We start from the raw sequence: 17,381 nt of genomic DNA on the forward strand, positions 1-17,381 counted from the left end.
CAATACTCTTGTAACTAAATGGCGCGCTTCACCGTTTTGTAAAATTGAGTCAACCATGTTACTAACACAGAAGGAGGCCATTCAGTCCGTCATATCTGCTGTGGTACTCCAATCAAGCATTATTACCCAGTGCCAATCTCCTGCTTTTTGCTATCCAAATTATCACCCTCTTGAATGCTTCCATCAAACCTGCCCTCCTCCACACCTTCAGGCAGTGGATTCCAGACCCTAACGACTCACTGAGAAAGATTCTTCTTACATCGCTGTTGCTTCTTTTGCGCGTCGCTATAAATAATGCCGTTTTGTTTTTGTTCCTTCTATGAGCGATGGCTATTGTTCCTTCTATGAGCAATGGCCTTTGTGTGGAATAAACTTCCAGAGGAAATGGTAGGTGCAGTAGGGTTACAACATTTCAAAGACAATTGGATACATGCGTGAATAGGAACAATCTGGCTGGAAATGGGAGTAGGTTAGTTTGGGAACTTGGTCAGCATGGACTGGTTGGACTGAAGGGTCTGTTTCCATGCTGTATGATTCCCTGACGATTAGTGAACCAGTCGAGTTTTTACAACATTTGATCCAAGTTTCACGGTCTCTATTAGCTTACTGTTCCCAACTTAATTAATTGAATTCTAAATTCTGCCAGCTCCCCATGATGAGATTTGAACCAATGGCTCCAGAACATGGGGAGGTGATGGTAGACTGGCAGTGTCACTGGGTTAGCAATCCAGAATCCCAGGTTAATGTTCTGAGGAGCAAGAGTTCAAATCCCACCACACTACATGGTGAAAATTTCATCCGATTTTACCAAAAAAGGGATCTAATGGTGACCATGTGACCACTGTAATTGTTCTTTAGAGAAGGAAATATGCCATCATGTGACTTCAGACCCACAACAGTGTGGTTGACTACGGTCTAGGCAATTAGGAATGGACAGAAAATGCCCATTTAAAGCAATGCTGGCTCAGCCCAGCGATGCCCATGTCCCATAAATGAATTTTTTAAAAAACTAGCTGGTGCCTGCCCATCAACTAGCCCGCTGACTCAGTCCTTGGAATCAACATCATCGTTCCATGCCACTTGTTGGAGAAACAGGATATTTATGGGAGGCTGGTGCTGGTTGGGAAAGCCCATCTGGTTCACTAAAGTCCTCTAGGGAATAAAACTGCCATCCTTACCTGGTCTGGTCTGCATTTACTCCAGACCCACAGCAGTATGGCTCTAAACTGCCCTCTGGGCCATTAGGATAACAAAGTGTGGAGCTGGACGAACACAGCAGGCCAAGCAGCATCTCAGGAGCACAAAAGTTCACGTTTCGGGCCTAGACCATTCAGAGAGGGGGATGAAGGGCCTAGGCCTGAAACGTCAGTTTTTGTGCTCCTGAGATGCTGCTTGGCCTGCTGTGTTCATCCAGCTTCACACTTTATTATCTTGGACTCTCCAGCATCTGCAGTTCCCATTATCTCTGGGCCATTAGGGATGGGCAGTAAATGCTGGCCTAGCCAGTGACACCCCCATCCTGTGAGTGAATTTAAAAATGTCAGAGATAATGGGAACTGCAGATGCTGGAGAATCCGAGATAACAATGCTGTGTTCATCCAGCCCCACGCTTTGTTAGCTTAGCAATATCAGGGCTGGCTTGTTGTGTCAGGTTGGGCAGCCTCAGCTGTAAAATGCCTGAAGCCCACTGTGAGCTGTCTTTCAACAGGATCCCTTTATGAAAGGACAGCGCTGTGTGGTGCTGGCTGATGGGTTCTATGAGTGGCAGAGGCAAAACGGTGAGAAGCAACCTTACTTCATCTACTTCCCCCAGACCTGCGAGAAAGAGGAGGTAAGAACCCCACGTGCATTTTCATATCGAACATTCGAATGAGAGGAGGGGAACAGGGAATGTGAGAGAGAGAGAGAGACAGACAAACAAAGGGGGAGGAAATGACAGGACAGGGAGGGAGAGGATGCGGAGTGGGGTGGGACAAGGGAAGGAGAGGCAAGGTGACCAAGTGGTTTCATGGCACAGTAGACCCAGATGGATGGCGAGCTGCCCTCCTGCCCATTTAAATAGCTCTGAAGTTGTTGCACATCTGAGCAAGTGAGCCAGCCCTACACAATAGCAGCCAGTGTGTCCTCCTCCCTGAGGATGTCAACTAACCACCTTCTGTAAATTGGTGACAAGCTCGGGGAGGGAGAGTGGGGTTTGAGGAGGCAGAGAGAGTAAGAACTGAGGGCGGAGGGAGGAGAGCAAAAGAGATGGAGATGGAGATAGAGATGAGGGAGGAGTGAATAAGAGAGTTGTGAAAGAAATGGTGGGGGCGGGATTAAGGGAATGAGAGAAGGGGGAGGAAATGATAGAATGGGGGGAGAGGACATTGAGTTGGGTGGGAGAGAGGTCAAGATGACTGAGTGGTGTCACAGCACAGTAGACCCAAATGGATGGTGACCAGTGCTGGATTACAGCGATGTTCAGAATTAGTCCTTACTGTAATCATCTTCATCACTGCCAAACAAATGTTACCAAACGACAGAGAGACAGTGTTCCTCGTTGTCTCCTTCTGGAAAAACAAGACGTAATTTTGCTGAGTGAGTTCCTGCAATCAGCGTTTAACCTGAATCAGTTATTTTGTTGTGATTAATGTAACCAAGTTCAGCTGATGATTGTTCTAATGTCAGCCTATTTCCAAGAGTGTAATCTGAGAGAGAGAGGTTCCTGATTAGCTCAATGTGTTTAATTAACCAGAGAGGGAGGGAGTGGGGGGGTGGGGTGCGCAGAGAGAGAGAAGAGTTGGGGAAATTATGAACCAAGATTGTTATCACTATTATCTGCCTGTGTGTGCAGTACAGGAAATCTAATGTACTGCTTTGAAGACCCTTGCTCCGACACACTGCCCCAGCCAGCTGCTGGTCTGATGCAGGACTACATGCTGAGAGATGCAGTAAACCTTAAGGCAGCTGTCACCAAAGCGCAGTGGGGAAAGACCACTGTCAAAACGTCTCTCTGTCAGTATCTTTCAAGGGTCTGTTACATTTCGACATCTCCTCACAGCCTTAATCGGAACGTAAATAGTTTCCTTCCATGTTTAGAAAATGCCTTTCCTTTTTGTTACAACTGGACTGAATCTCTAATGAGGAATTTTCGGCAACATCTGAACGGAACTGTTTTGCGTTTGTTATTTTTTAATAATTTGTGATTCAAGCATGCTTAAAAAAAAGTTCCTGCACCACACAGTGCGTTCCATAAAGCAAGACACCCCAGGCATTGTTCCCAGACCATGCAGCATTAATGGTGTCAGTGATTTAAAGAATGAGTGTGACTCCTACAGAAGGGATATGTAATGTCATTCAGAATCACAGAAACGTTACAGCACAGAATGAGGCTATTCAGCCCATCCTGCAGATTCTGGTTGATCTACTTCGTGCCGATCTCCTGTCCTTGCCCATATCCATGCAAATTTCTATCCAAATAACAATCTAATGACCCTTTTCAGTGCCTCAACTGAACCTGCCCCCACCACATTTCCAGTCAGTGCATCCCAGACCTCAGCTACTCGCTGAGTGGAAAATGTTTTATTCTTGCATTACCCTTGCTTCATTTCCTCACAGCCTGCGCTTCTATTTTGTTTTGTGACCCATGAATACCTGTGCAGCCTAACTAAGAATGAATGTATTAGAGAGTATTGCCACCTGCCTGTTACAGCCTTCTGCCCTGAGCTCTTCTGTTCTCCACCTCTTGTCTGGAAAGGACCCCTGTTGATCCTGGTCTAGTCCTGAAATGCAGCCGCCTTTCGTACGTTGTCTTTTGCAAACCCACCACCCATTAAAGTAGAGGGAGGAAAGATCGACGGGCTAAATTGAAATGGAATGGGAAGAGGGGTACAATGTTCCCCAGTCCCCATGGTACTGATGTAATGCAACAGTTGTTCATTACAGAACAAGATCCTGTGCCAATTGTTGGCCATAGCCTAGTGGCATTATCGCTAAACTATTAATCTGGAGTCCCAGGTATGTTCTAGGTATTATGTTCAAATCCTAGCAAGGCAGACGGTGAAATTTCAATTGCATCAAAATCTGGAATTAAGAATCTATAAACTGACTGCGAAACCATTATCGATTGTTGGAAAATCTCATTGAGTTTCACTAAATGTCCTTTAGGGAAGGAAACTGCCATCCTTACCCAGTCTGGCCTATACATGATTCCAGACCCACAGCAGTGTGGTTGACTCTCAAATGGTGTCTGATTTGGTCCAGCAAGCCACTTGGTTCAAGGGCTGTTGGGGACAGCCAAGAAATGCTGGCCTAGCTCCTGATGCCCACATCCCGAAGAGCGTAAAGAGGAAAGGAGTTGGATATCTGTAGCAAAATACTGCAGATGCTGGAAATCTGAAATAAAAACAGACAATGCTGGAGAAACTTAACAGATCTGGCAGCGTCTGTGGAGAGAGAAACGATTTTGAGTCCAGTATCTGAATTCTGAAGAAGGTTCCTATCAGACTTGAAACAGTAACTCTGCTTCTCTCTGTGAACAGATGTTGCCACAGCTGCAGAGTTTATCCACCGTTTCCTGGTTCCATTCTGACGTGTTCAGTTTTTATATCTGAGCACTTGTAATTTAATTCTAGAGTCATAGAGCTGTACAGCACGGAAACAGACCCTTCGGTCCAACTTGTCCATGCTGACCAGATATCCTAAACTAATCTAGGCCCATTTGCCAGCTTTTGGCCCATATCCCTCTAACCCCTTCCTATTCATGTACCCATCCAGATGCCTTTTAAATGTTATAATTGTCCAGCCTCCACCACTTCCTCTGGCAGCTCATTCTATTACCTGCACCGCCCTCTGTGAAAATGTTGCCCCTCAGATCCCTTTCAAATCTTTCCTCTCTCACCTTAAACCTATGCCCCTCTAGTTTTGGACTCCCCTACCCTGGGAAAAAGACCTTGACTATTCACCCTGTCCAAGCCCGTCATGATTTTATAAACCCCTATAAGTTCACCCCTCAGCCTCTGATACTCCAGAGAGAATAGCCCCTGTTTCTCTGTGTCTCTCTTCTTTCATTCATGTGATCTGAGCTTCAACATTTGTTGCCCATCCCTAATTGCCCTTGAACTGAGTAGCTTTGCCATTTCAGAGGGCATTTAAGAGTAAACGACATTACTGTGGGTCTGGAGTCAGAAGTAGGCCAGAGCAGGTCAGGATGGTAGATTTCTTGCCCTAAAGGACAGAGTGAACCAGATGGGATTTTAACTGCAGTGGTTGCTGATATTTTATATCCTGAGCATTGGGGAAGCGGTTGTGGAATGGTACTGTCACTGCACTCATCACCCAGAGCTTCAGGTCTGGACTCAAACCACACCCAGGCAGCTGGTGGACTTCAGTACTGAAGTTTGGTATTGTACAACTAGTCTCAGTAATGGGGACAATGATTTTGCTCCCTGAAGGACATTAGTGAACTAGACCAATTTTTACAACCGTCAGCACGTTCTGTGACTATGGTCAGTCCTTGGGAAGGGAACAGGAGTCCATTTGTTCACTAGTTGGAAGGCAATATAAAATAACTTCATAAATACAGTGAACCATTTGTATGTTGGAACTTCAAAATTGATACACCCCAGCATAGAATCTTGTCCGTAAGGGTGGATTTTATTTTCCCCTTTCTTCATTAACGTGAGGAGAGCGTCACTGGCTCGCCAGCATTTATCGCCCATCCCTAATTGCCCAGAGGGCAGTTCCGAGTCAATCACATTGCTGTGGGTAAGAAGTCACATGTAGGCCAGACCAGGTAAGGATGGCAGTTTCCTTCCCTAAAGGACATTAGTGAAACAGATGGGGTTTTCCTGACAATCAACAATGGATTCACAATCATCGTTAGATTTTTAATTCCAGATGTTTATTGAATCTGCCTTTGCAGGATGCAAACCCAGGTCCCCCGAACATTATCTGGGTCTCTGGATTATAACAGTCCGGTGATAATACCAATACGCCATCACCTCCCCATATTAGTGGGACATTTGTAAATCCTAGACTGCCAGATTTTAAATTCCAGGTTTTATATTTATTGAATTCGCATTTCATCTCCTGCTGTGGTGGGATTCGAACCCATATCCCTAACTGACTAGATTGGGATTCCACATTACTGAGCCCAGTGACATAGCCACAGGTCCCTGGTGAATTAACCCTTTGTGTGTCTGTAAATATTGCTTCAGGAAGGTGAGGGAGAGTGGAAGGGTCGAAGACTGCTCACTATGGCCGGGCTGTTTGACCACTGGAAGCCACCAGGAGGCGGTGATGAGCTTTACACCTACACTGTCATCACAGTGGAAGCTTCCAAAGCCATGGACTGGATCCACGACAGGTGTGTCAACCGCAAACCGACAGGAGACTTTTAGTGTGGGATTGGGGGAGTGGGTAGTGTATAGGTTATGCCATTCCTCTGTTTTCTGTAGTTGTCCCTACTGTTGAAGAGTATAAATTAACAACTGTAACCTCAGCCCCAGACCCAGAGACTGTACTCAGTCCAGGATATATCCCTTACTACTACTGGTGTCTGACTCCATTTGATCCCTTCTGTCTATACAGATGATGTAGGGTTAACTAATCATTTTGCAAATTCTAAAATCCAAGTTCATCAAAAGGTCCTTGCCGACCCAATGAGTGAAAAATCAGCTGGAAATCTGGCAACAGTCGAGAATTCTTTTCTCCAAGGTAGGGATACCTCCTGACTGGGCTGGGCCTGGGAAAACTGGATAATAACCATTGGTAGCCATTACTCCAGACTTGCTAGTGTTACACGAGGCTGTGTCTGGGTTGGGCAGCTGGGGAAACACTGACGTCGGGGTAATGGTACCAGACTAGCAATGCTATGGATACAGTGATTCAAATCTCACCATGGGGCTGCTGATTAATTTATCGCTGTTCAATTTAGTGTATAAATCTACACTTACAGGGTAACCTCAGTAAAGATCAGGATGATACTATCTCTGAGTCCCTCCAGTTTACTAATACCCATTAGAGAAGAAGATCTGCTGTCTGTCGTGATTGTAACGAGGTCAGCCAGGTGAACCTTATAGAATCTGAGTTCCCTGATTGGAGCTGTTAAGCCAGTCGAATCAGGGAGCCCTGGCTGACAGATCTCAACAGGAGTGTCAGAGGTTCTGTTCACTGAGGGAGCTGGATCAGCATCAAGGACTCTCCATTTGTAAATAAAGGGTGACCTGGTGACTGGGACACCGGCCTCTGTGCAATTATTTCACTGCCCTTTAGTCTTGTTCTGGTCTATATGTGACTCCAGACCCACAGTTGACTGTTAACTTTGATATGGCCTACGTACTCAGTTCAAGGGACCCTTGGAGATTAGTAGCAGTCTCTAGCCTCGACAGAGTTACCCCCATCTCATGGAAAAATAATAAAACAAAATAAGGAGGTTTCAGGCGGTTTTCTCTCTTTGAGGTTGAGTTGGTCCCATGTTCTTTGAGTCTTTGGTGTACGTCAGTTCTCTGTGGCAAAGACATCCTCCTGTCATCTTGAATCCTAGCCTGCCCTGTTCCCCTGCCATCTCCATGATTATCGACTTGTCCTGACTCCTGGTCAAACAATGTCGCTGAAATGTAGGCATTGGGAGCAGGAGTAGGCCATTTGGCCCTTAGAACCTGTTATGCCATTCTGTATGATGGTGGCTGATCATCCATCTCCATCCCCTGTTCCCACTTTCATCCCATGCCTTTTGATCCCTTTTGTCCTTAGAACCATATCGAACTCCTCCTTTGAAAATGCTCTGGCCCTAAGTGCTTTCTGCGGCAGATTTTCATTTGTCTTTCGGTGGTCTCATCTCTCCTGAGCTCTGCGTTCCTCCAGCCATCTCCTCAAACTCCAGACTCCTTGCGCCATCTGGATTTTACGCATTCTGTCTGGATCGGCCGTGCCCCCAGTTCTGGACTGCCCTCCCTGCACCTCTCTGTCCCTTAAGCTCATATTCGGACATCACAGCAACACTTTGCATTTTAACTGGTGTGTCTCTCTCTCTCTCTCCCCCTCTCTCTCTCTCTCTCTCGCTCTCTCCTTGCTCCCTGGTAGAATGCCAGCAATTCTTGATGGAGAGGAGGCTGTGAAGATGTGGTTGGATTACGGACAGTTTCCAGCCATGGAAGCTCTCAAACTGATCCACCCGACAGAAAGTATCGCGCTCCACCCGGTCTCCACTGTGGTTAACAATTCCAGAAACGACTTTCTCGACTGTATCAAACCCATTGAACTGGGAGTTAAGAAGGTAACAGTGTTATTTGAAGAAAAATTGTGATAAATTGAAATGATTGTCCCTGCTGTCGGAGAGACATTGTGAAACTTTGAAACGGTTATGAAAAGATTTACAAGGACGTTCCCGGGGTTGGAGGGTTTGAGCCGTAGGGAGAGGCTGGGGCTATTTTCCCTGGCATGCCGGAGGCTGAGGGGTGACCTTTATAGAGGTTTATAAAATCATGAGGGACATGGATTGGGTAAGTAGACAAGGTCTTTTCCCCGGGGTGTGGGAGTCCAAGACTAGACAGCATAGAGGGCATATTAGAGTGAGAAGGGAATAATTTAAAAGGGATCAGAGGAGTTGCATTTTCATGCAGAGGGTGGTGCGTGCATGGAACGAGCTGCCAGAGGAAGTGGTGAAGGCTGGTACAATTATAACATTTAAAAGGCATCTGGATGGGTACGTGAATAGGAAGGGTTTAGAGGGATATGGGCCAAATGCTGGCAAATGGGATTAGATTCATTTAGGATATCTGGTGGGCATGGACACGTTGGACTGAAGGATCTGTTTCTGTGCTGTATAATTATGATTCTGTTGCAGAAGTTGAGAGTGCATGTTTGTAATTTTAATTTTAAAGTGTTTTTGTTTCTTGTTCATCGCCCCCTTCTCCTGCCGCAGCTCCCCAATATTTCTGAACCTCTTAACTCTTTCTAAGAGTCATAATCCGTACAGTGCAGAAAGGCCATTCAGCTCACCAGTACTGCACCAACCATCCCAACAACTCCACATTGGCAAATCCACCTGTCCTGCACCTCTTCGGACTGTGGGAGGAAACCAGAGCAACTGGGGGAAAAAACCTCACACAGACAGTTGCTGTGAGAGTTTGGGATTGTACCTGGATCCCTGGCACCGTGAGGCAGCGGTGCTAACCGCTGGGCCGCTGTGCCGAAGGACTTAGCTGAGCTCATGGCCTTTTCTAATACCTTGCTTATTCTCCAGATTTGGTGCGCCCTATTTAACTGTAGACTGCTTCACAGTGGAGGCCATTGCCATTCTCTGCTGCTGTACTGCAGCTTTATTTTCCCTTTGTGGATGCAGGGTATTGAGAAACATTGCAATGCGGCCGCTCCCTCCAGGATGACCACCTGCCTCCCCTTGTCTCACAGCCCACACTTCCTTCTGTTTCACCCCCTCCCTCTGCCTCTCCGATGTTTAGCCTAGGCACATGGGTCCCCGCTCCTTGCAAACTTCTGGTCTGATTTTGAGATTGGCAGCCCCTTGCTGCACATTTAGAGTTGCTGACAATGTATCTACTTGGGTCTGGGATGTCTAAGGGATTGAGTAGGAAGGGGGCCGAAAGGTGCTGGGCTCTGCCCTTTAATACAGAGCCATATTTTTTAAAAAATTATTTCATGGGACATAAGCATGACTTACTGGTCCTAACGTTTCCTGCCCGTCCCTAGTTGCCCCTTGAGAAGGTGGTGTTGAGCTGCCTTCTCGAATCGCTACAGACCACACCTGTGGCTGGACCCACAATGCCCTTCGGGAGTGAATACCAGGATTTTCACCCAGTGACAGTGAAGGAACGGCATCTATTTCCAAAGCAGGATGGTGATTGGTTTGGAGGGGAACCTGCAGGGGGTGGTGTTCCCATGTATCTGCTGCCCTTGTCCTTCTAGATGGAAGTGGTTGTGAGTTTGGAAGGTGCGGTCTGAGTATCTTTAGTGATTTTATCTTGCAGTGGATGCAGTGCTATGCATGTGGTATATTTGGACTTTCAGAGCATGGCTGGTTGATTAGCACATTGGAAATGTTTGGCATTGATGGGTTAGAAGTTGGCTGAAAGATGGTGCGGCCGAAGGATCTTTGGTGAGTGCATCACGTAGATGGATGGTATTCACTGCTGTGACTGCGCAGGGATTTTGAAGGAAGTCAATGTTGACAGGGTGGGAATCTCATGTTTGCCACTTCCACCCTCCAATTTGCGCGCGCACATGTGAAATGAGAGAGAAATAGGCCATTCAGCCCCTCGAGTCTGCTTTGCCATTCAAAAATCCTGAACAGCCTCGACAAGGTGGACTTGAAAAAGATGTTTGTACTTTGAGTGCATCCAGAATGGGGGGGGGAAGCATTGATTTAGAATTAAGCATCGCCCTAAAATGACCAGCACAGTGACTCACTGGTTAGCACTGCTGCTTCACAGCACCAGAGATTCCACCCTCAGGTGACTGTGTGGAGTTTGCACATTCTCCCTGTGTCTGCATGGGTTTCCTCCGGGTGCTCTGGTTTCCTCCCACAGTCCAAAGATGTGCAGGTTAGGGGGGATTTGCTTTGTTACATTGCCCTATAGTATCCAAGGATGTGCAGAGTAGGTGGATTGGCCATGCTAAATTGTCCATAGTGTTCAGGGGTGTACAGGCTGGTGGATTAGCCATGGAATATGTGGGGTTACAGGGCTAGGGTAAGGGGTTGTCTCTGTGTGAGACCTCCTTTGGAGGGTTGGTACAGACTCGATAGGCCAAATGACCTCTTCCCACACTATGGGGTTTCTTTGATTCAAACAGGACAGAGTTGGGAAATTTTCTTCTTGATGGTTGAGCAGCTTTGCAGCTCTGTGCTTCGGAAGGTGTTCGAGGTGGGTTAATTTAGTATTCTTGAGGTGGCTGAGTTCTTGTCGAGTGTCAGTGATGGTCAATGGAAATTCAAAACACAGAGCGATCAGCCACAATCTGATTGAAAGGAGCGGCAGGCTCAAGGCAGAGGGGGGCCCGAATGGCCTGCTTACGTCTTATTTTGTATATTCAAAGAGATCTTTGATTCCTCTGATAAACGTTTGTAAAACCAAAAGCTGAGGAGGGGATGTATTTGAATGCTGCAGTAATTGGTCTCCTCGCAGAGCAGGACTGAGGTATAAATGTGTTGGGTTTTTTTTTGTTGGGGAGGGCAGGGCTTGTTGCAGTTTTTTTCCTCTCTCTTTCTCTGTCTGTTCAGTGACTGTGAAAATGTGACTCAACAGTGTCATCTTGTGGTAAATACTTGTGCCTCGTCTTCCCATGGAAATAGAAAGTCGTCATCTGGTGCAGTGGAAGAATTTACCAAACAAAGGAATATATTTGCAGGACACTGCCTTTAATTTGTGCCTTTAAAGAGCCTTTATTTAAAAAAATAAGTAATTGAGCCAGGTACAATTTTTGCACACTTTAAACCGCAAGATTAATTTATTTGACAAATGCATGTCCCCAGCTTTCAGTCTAAAATTGTTTTTCATAAGTGCAGTTGGCAGCACAATTAAGGTTTATTAAGCAGTAATTCCAGACAAAATAGGCTTGAGCTGTTTTTAGGTAATGATTGCATGCACTTTCACTTCCGCTCCTGTTAAATCGTTTTTTTTTGGCATGGCTGTTTGGGACGTAATGGTTCTCAAAATTTTCAATACATGCAGTTGGGGCTGTACAAGAAAGAAGCATATAGCTTAACCGCATCTTTTGCTTTTTAAATTCATTCCTGGGATGTGAGCATCCCTGGCTCTGCTGTAATTAATGCCCATCCTTAATTTCCCAGAGTTAAAACTTAACCACATTGCTGTGGGCCTGGAGTCACATGTAGGTCTAGACCAGGTAAGGATGGCAGATTTCTCTCCCTAATGGACGTGCCTGAACCAGGTGGGTTTTTACAACCATTGATGATGATGATTTATGATCACCATGAGGGAAACGCTGTGGTGTTGTGGTAATGCTCCTGGGATGAGTGTAATCCACTGCCCCAGGGTGATGTTCTGGGGAAATGGGTTCACATCTCACCACGGCAGGTAGTGAAATTTGAATTTGATAAAAAAAAAATCTGGAGTTAAAAAGCTGGCCTAATAGTGACCATGTAACTATTGCTGTTTGTCGAAAAAGTCCATTGGTCCTTCCCATTTTGGAGAGGAAGTCCTTACCTGGTCTGGCCTACCTGTGAATCCATACTCACAGCAATGTGATTGATTCTAAATTGTCTTGTGGATAGCTCAGGATGTATAATAAATGCCGGCCTCCCCAGCACTGCCCACATTCCCTAAGAACAGATTCCCCTCTGTTATCAGGCTTATGAACAGACCTCTCAATTATTAGAATTGATTTTTTTCTGCGCCTTATCTGTAGCTGCAACATTACATTCTGCATTCTGTTCTATTACCATGGCATACCTATCTAAGCTATAATTTGTCTGGTTAGCACTCAAAACAATACTTTTCACTGTATCTCAGTACATGTGACAATTGGAGCTGGAGGAGCACAGCAGGCCAGGCAGCGTCAGAGGAACAGGAAAGTTGATGTTTTGAGTCGGGACCCTTCTTTGGAAATATGTGAACATCCTTCCTGTTTACCCTGTCTCATCCTCTTAGAATGTTACACATTCCTCTGAGATTCCAACCCCACCTCCCAATCTTTGAAACACCAGTGAATACGGTACTAACTGATCCATAGAGTCATTTGCACAGGAACAGACCCTTCGGTCCAACCAGTCCATGCCAACCATGTTCCCAAACTAAAGTAGTTCCACCTGCCCGCGCTTGGCCCATATCCCTCCAAACCTTTCCTATTCATGTACCTCTCCAAATGCCTTCTAAACATTGTAACTGTATCCACATCCACCACTTCCTCAAGAGGCTCATTCCACACACCAGCCACTCTATGTTAAAACAAAGTTGCTGTCATGTCCTTTTTAAATCTTTCTCCTTTTGCCTTAAAAATATGCCCCTTAGTCCTGAACTCCCCTGCCCTGGGAAAAAGACTTCTGCTGTTCAGCCTAGACATGCACCTCATGATATGTTTAAACCTCCATAAGGTCACTGCTCAGCCTCCTCTGCTCCAGTGGGAAAAGTCCCAGCCTGTCCTCATAACTCAAAGCCTCCATTCCCAGCAACATCCCGGGATATCATTTCTGCACCCTCTTCAATTTCATAATATCCTTCACATAACAAGGTGACCAGAACAGTCGACAGTACTCCTCACAAATGTCCTACACAACCTCTTTGTACATTATATATGAGCCTGTATTCTTGTCTTTGGAAAATCACTTCCAGATCCAAATGTTGGTTTAAAAAAATCCCCAGAAGTGATATAGGCATGGCAGTGAGTTTGGTGTTCTCTATTCTGAGGGAACGGTCACTGGACCTGAAATGTTAACTTGATTTCTTCTTCACAGATGCTGCCAGACCTGCTGAGCTTTTCCAACAACTTCTGCTTTCATTCCTGGTTTACCTCATCTGCAGTTCTTTGGTGTTTTCTTTTTCATTTGGTGTTCTGTGTGTTTCTGCAGGAGATCAAGCCCACTGCCAGCAGTAAGCTGATGATGAACTGGCTACAAAACTCTCCGAAGAAGGAAGAAGCTGGCTCTGGGAACCAGCAAACTGTGAAAGTGGAGACGCCGAAGAAGAGCAGCATGGGACTGATGCAGATGTGGCTTCAGAAAACAGAGGAGCCCTCAGCCAAGAAGATACGCACCAGCTGAGGCCCAGCTCCGAGGGAAGGGATGGGGGACCAGGACTGGGTGGAGCTGTTCCCATCCATTATCACATGTCTGTTCCGACTAGCTTGCATTGTTGGTTTTATTTTTAGTTTGTTTCAAAGTTCGAGTTCTGATGTTGTGCATTTGTCTCTAACTGTTTGAAAGGGGGTGGAGGGGAGGGAAATGTGATTGGGCTGAAGTGAAGAAAGATCTGACTGCCCCACTACCCCCATGCAGAAGAGAAGGGGCAGGGTCTTGGTTTTGACACAGGTTTGTCAGGTGACTCTCCCTGACTGGGACAGTGACTGGTGCAGGGGCTGGGACATGCGTGCTTACAGTGAGTGGGGTAGAAACTGCCCTGAGAGTTTGGGGGAGGGTGAGGGGCAGGGTTGTGAGAGGGCACGTCTGGCGTAAGCATTGCCTTGGCTGTGTTTGTGGGAAGTGGAGGAGGGGGAGGTCGCCCCAGTTTTACGCCGTTCCTGGTGTGCAATCAGAGCTCTGCCTTGAATCCAAGGAGCAGAAGGTCATCTCCTGCATTTGGGATGGTGACTCTGGAATGGAGGAATGGGAGCAATGCAGGGATTTGCTAATCCCACTGCATTCCGGATCACTGGGTCAGACTGAAGTCTACCCCCTGGTTTTGAACTCTCTCAGAACCCCCTTCTCGACCCCGGATTCTCTCTCAGCCCATTGCTTCACACATTGGCGAGCAAGGGAAACTGGATTTCTGGCATTGGAAGGATACCCCCACTGCCCTGCACGTAGGACAAACATTAAATGCAGGCTCTTCTCTTCAGGCCTACTTGCATTTCCCTGACCCAATCCTCCGAATGTTACCCCTCTCTCCAAGGACCTACTGCCTGTTTCAGCCAATGGTCCCTGTTTCTTGACAGTGAGGTTCAGGTGCTTCCAGCTTTGCTATTGTAATGCTTTCTGAACAGCTGTATTAGTAACTACAGCGACAATAATTAAAACTAAATAAACATCTGCCTGTGCCCTTAATTGTCTGATATACTCAAGCGTGCTCGTGCTGGGAAAGGGATTTGTGAAATTTAAAGCGGGAGAGCGCTGGAATTATAGAGGGGACTGGAGAAGGGAAAATCGGATTATTGACAAGGGACTACTGAGTGGAATAGTGTGCTGGATGCTAGTACGTTGTTTTGGGTGAGTTGCTCCTGTAGTGTGTCTCACTCGAGTTTGGTCCAGTACTGACCGCCTGCTCCTCAGAATGCCGCCTCCTGAGGCTATAAATAGCAGCTGGATGAGTTGATTGGCCAGTACATGTGTTGTCAACTTTTCTTTGGCAGCAGATATATGGGAACACCACTCCTTCCAAGTTCCCCTCCAAGCCACTCACCATCCTGACTTGGAAATCTATCACTGTTCCTTCACTGTCACTGGGTCAAAATCCTGGAATTCCCTCCCTAATGGCATTGTGGGTCCACCCACATAGACATGGACTGCAGCAGTTCAAGAAGGCAGCTCCCTGTCACCTCCTCGAGGATTTGCAGCAAATGTTAATCTTGCTGGGAACATCTACATTCTCATGGGTAAACTGAAAGAAAAGGTGATGGTTATCACCAGACCACTGGGACTCTGGAGGCATCATGTCTAAGTTCAATGCTCTCCTTGCTCCATCTCTTTCAGTAGTGAGAGGTGGTAGATGCTTTTCCTGTGGGGGAAGGAGGTTAAAAACCGATGAAATTATCAGAGTGCAGTCAGCATTTGCTGCATGCTGACTCTCTTCCTTGCAGCAGAAACAGGTGGGGCCTTAGGAGCCTGAGAGAATGATAACTGATGGTTTTACTGGTCCTCAAATAAATTAACTGAAGCAGCAGGAGATGTAGAATTAATACAGAACAAGATTTAGCACAATGCTTTAATGAGCTGTTAGCTCAGTGGAAGTAGCAAACAATTAGATTCAGTTGTGGTAGATTTTGAGGCTGTTTGTTTCTGTTTTGACATTCTGCATTCCTAGAGGAGACTATCATCTTCCCATCAATGACTAACACTTGCTCACTGTCTTGTCTGCAGCAAACATTTCATTCTTAAATAAAACTATAAATGGCAAACGCTGGAAATCTGTAATGGGGAACAAAAGAATGCCAGAGAAACTCAGCAAGTCTGGCAGCATCTGAGGGGAGAGACAGAGTTAACATTGAGTTCTTTCTAACAAAGGGTTATTGGGCTCAAAACATTAACTCTGATTTTTCTCTTCACAAATGCTGGCCAGACTGGCTGAATTTCTCCAACACTTTGTTTTTATTTCGGTTATAAATTTTGTATCGGTCTATGTAAGAGCATGTTGCAACCTCTTCAAGTTACGGGCCAAGTGCTAGACAGTTTGACTACTGTAGATTTAAGTTTTATTTTTGCCTGTGCAGATTCAGTGGGCTAAAGGCCCTCTTCAATATTGTTTGATACTCTATTCTTCCCACCTCCTGGGTCTACACTGAATGAACATGTCCTTGAGAGACTGTGGAAATCTCAAGTCTGTCTCTCCTTCCCTTTGGACTCTGTACAATTCTCCAGTTCTGTCTGTCTCAGGCTGTGGGATGGCTTTTCAGCGGGTTGGTGTGGACTCGATGGGCCAAATGGCCCACTTCCACACTGTTGGGATGTAGCAGAAAAGCAGAAACGAGTGACTGTCAAACTCAATAAATCAGCCATGGTCATGTTGAATCAGTAAACTGGATACAAAATTGGCTTTGTCACACAACACAGACGGCAGTTTGGAGATTTATTTTTCTGACTGGAGATGTGTAACCAGTGGTGTTCTGCGAGGATCAGTACTGGGACCTCTCATCTATAATTTCAGTAAATGATTTGAACAAAAAATATTGATTATTAAGTTTGCAGACAACACAAAAATTGTTGGAGTTCTGGCTAGTGAGGAAGGTTATCAAAAGATAACAGCAGGCAGGATATGGATCAGTTGGAAAGTTAGGTAGAGAAATGGCAGAGTTTAAACTGTAAGGTTTTGGAGTAGATCTGTAGCTCGGGTTATGGGTGCTGAGGTTGTTCTGCAGTTTTGTTACCGTGCTGGGTAACATCCTTAGTGCAGCCCCTGATGAAACTGGCTGATGTTGTTACCCAGCAGGATAATGAAACATCTGCAGAATAACAAACCAGCTCAGCGAGCCCACCAACCTCAGGTTTAAACTGGGCAAGTGTAAGATGATGTATTATGGGAGGTCAAATGCAACAGTAATGTATACAGTAAATGGCAGGACCCTTAGGAGCATTGGGTGAAAGTCCTTTTCTCCCTGAAAATGGCAAGTGGATAAGGAGTTTAAGAAGAACGTACAGTATGCTTGCCTTCATCGGTCAGGGCAACGAGTATAAAAGTTGGCAAGTCATGCTACAGCTGTATAAAACTTTGGTTAGGCCAAACTTGGAATATTGTGCGGTTCTGCTTGTTAAACATACAGGACGTGGAGGCTTTGGAAAGGGTGTAAAAGAGCTTGACCAGAATGTTACTGTCTCTGAGTGAACATTACCAGGATGTTGCATGGATTGGAGTATATTAGTTATAAGGAGAGGCTGGACAAACTTGGATTGTTTTTGCTAGACCGTCAGAGGCTGAACCACCTGATAGAAGTGCATAAAATTAAAGTTGTAGAGATGTACAGTATGGAAACAGACCCTTCAATCTAACTCATCCATG

The 17,381-nt window shown here is 45.9% G+C and overlaps 1 protein-coding gene across 4 annotated transcripts in view; it reads left to right on the top strand.

The window, feature by feature from the left end:
• hmces (5-hydroxymethylcytosine binding, ES cell specific) overlaps positions 1–14,701 on the top strand; it is a 34,120-nt gene extending 19,419 nt beyond the window's left edge. For all 4 annotated transcript variants that reach the window (XM_048548201.2, XM_059649735.1, XM_059649736.1 and 1 more), the window contains 4 exons: positions 1,709–1,831; positions 6,198–6,346; positions 8,065–8,257; positions 13,526–14,701. In XM_048548201.2, coding sequence (XP_048404158.2) covers positions 1,709–1,831; positions 6,198–6,346; positions 8,065–8,257; positions 13,526–13,717 — 657 coding nt within the window. In that variant the 3' untranslated portion in view covers positions 13,718–14,701. The remainder of the gene's footprint in view (positions 1–1,708; positions 1,832–6,197; positions 6,347–8,064; positions 8,258–13,525) is intronic.
• Positions 14,702–17,381: the final 2,680 nt, after the last annotated feature.

The sequence above is a fragment of the Stegostoma tigrinum genome, chromosome 11 (genome assembly GCF_030684315.1).
Source record: "Stegostoma tigrinum isolate sSteTig4 chromosome 11, sSteTig4.hap1, whole genome shotgun sequence".
NCBI lineage: Eukaryota > Metazoa > Chordata > Chondrichthyes > Orectolobiformes > Stegostomatidae > Stegostoma > Stegostoma tigrinum.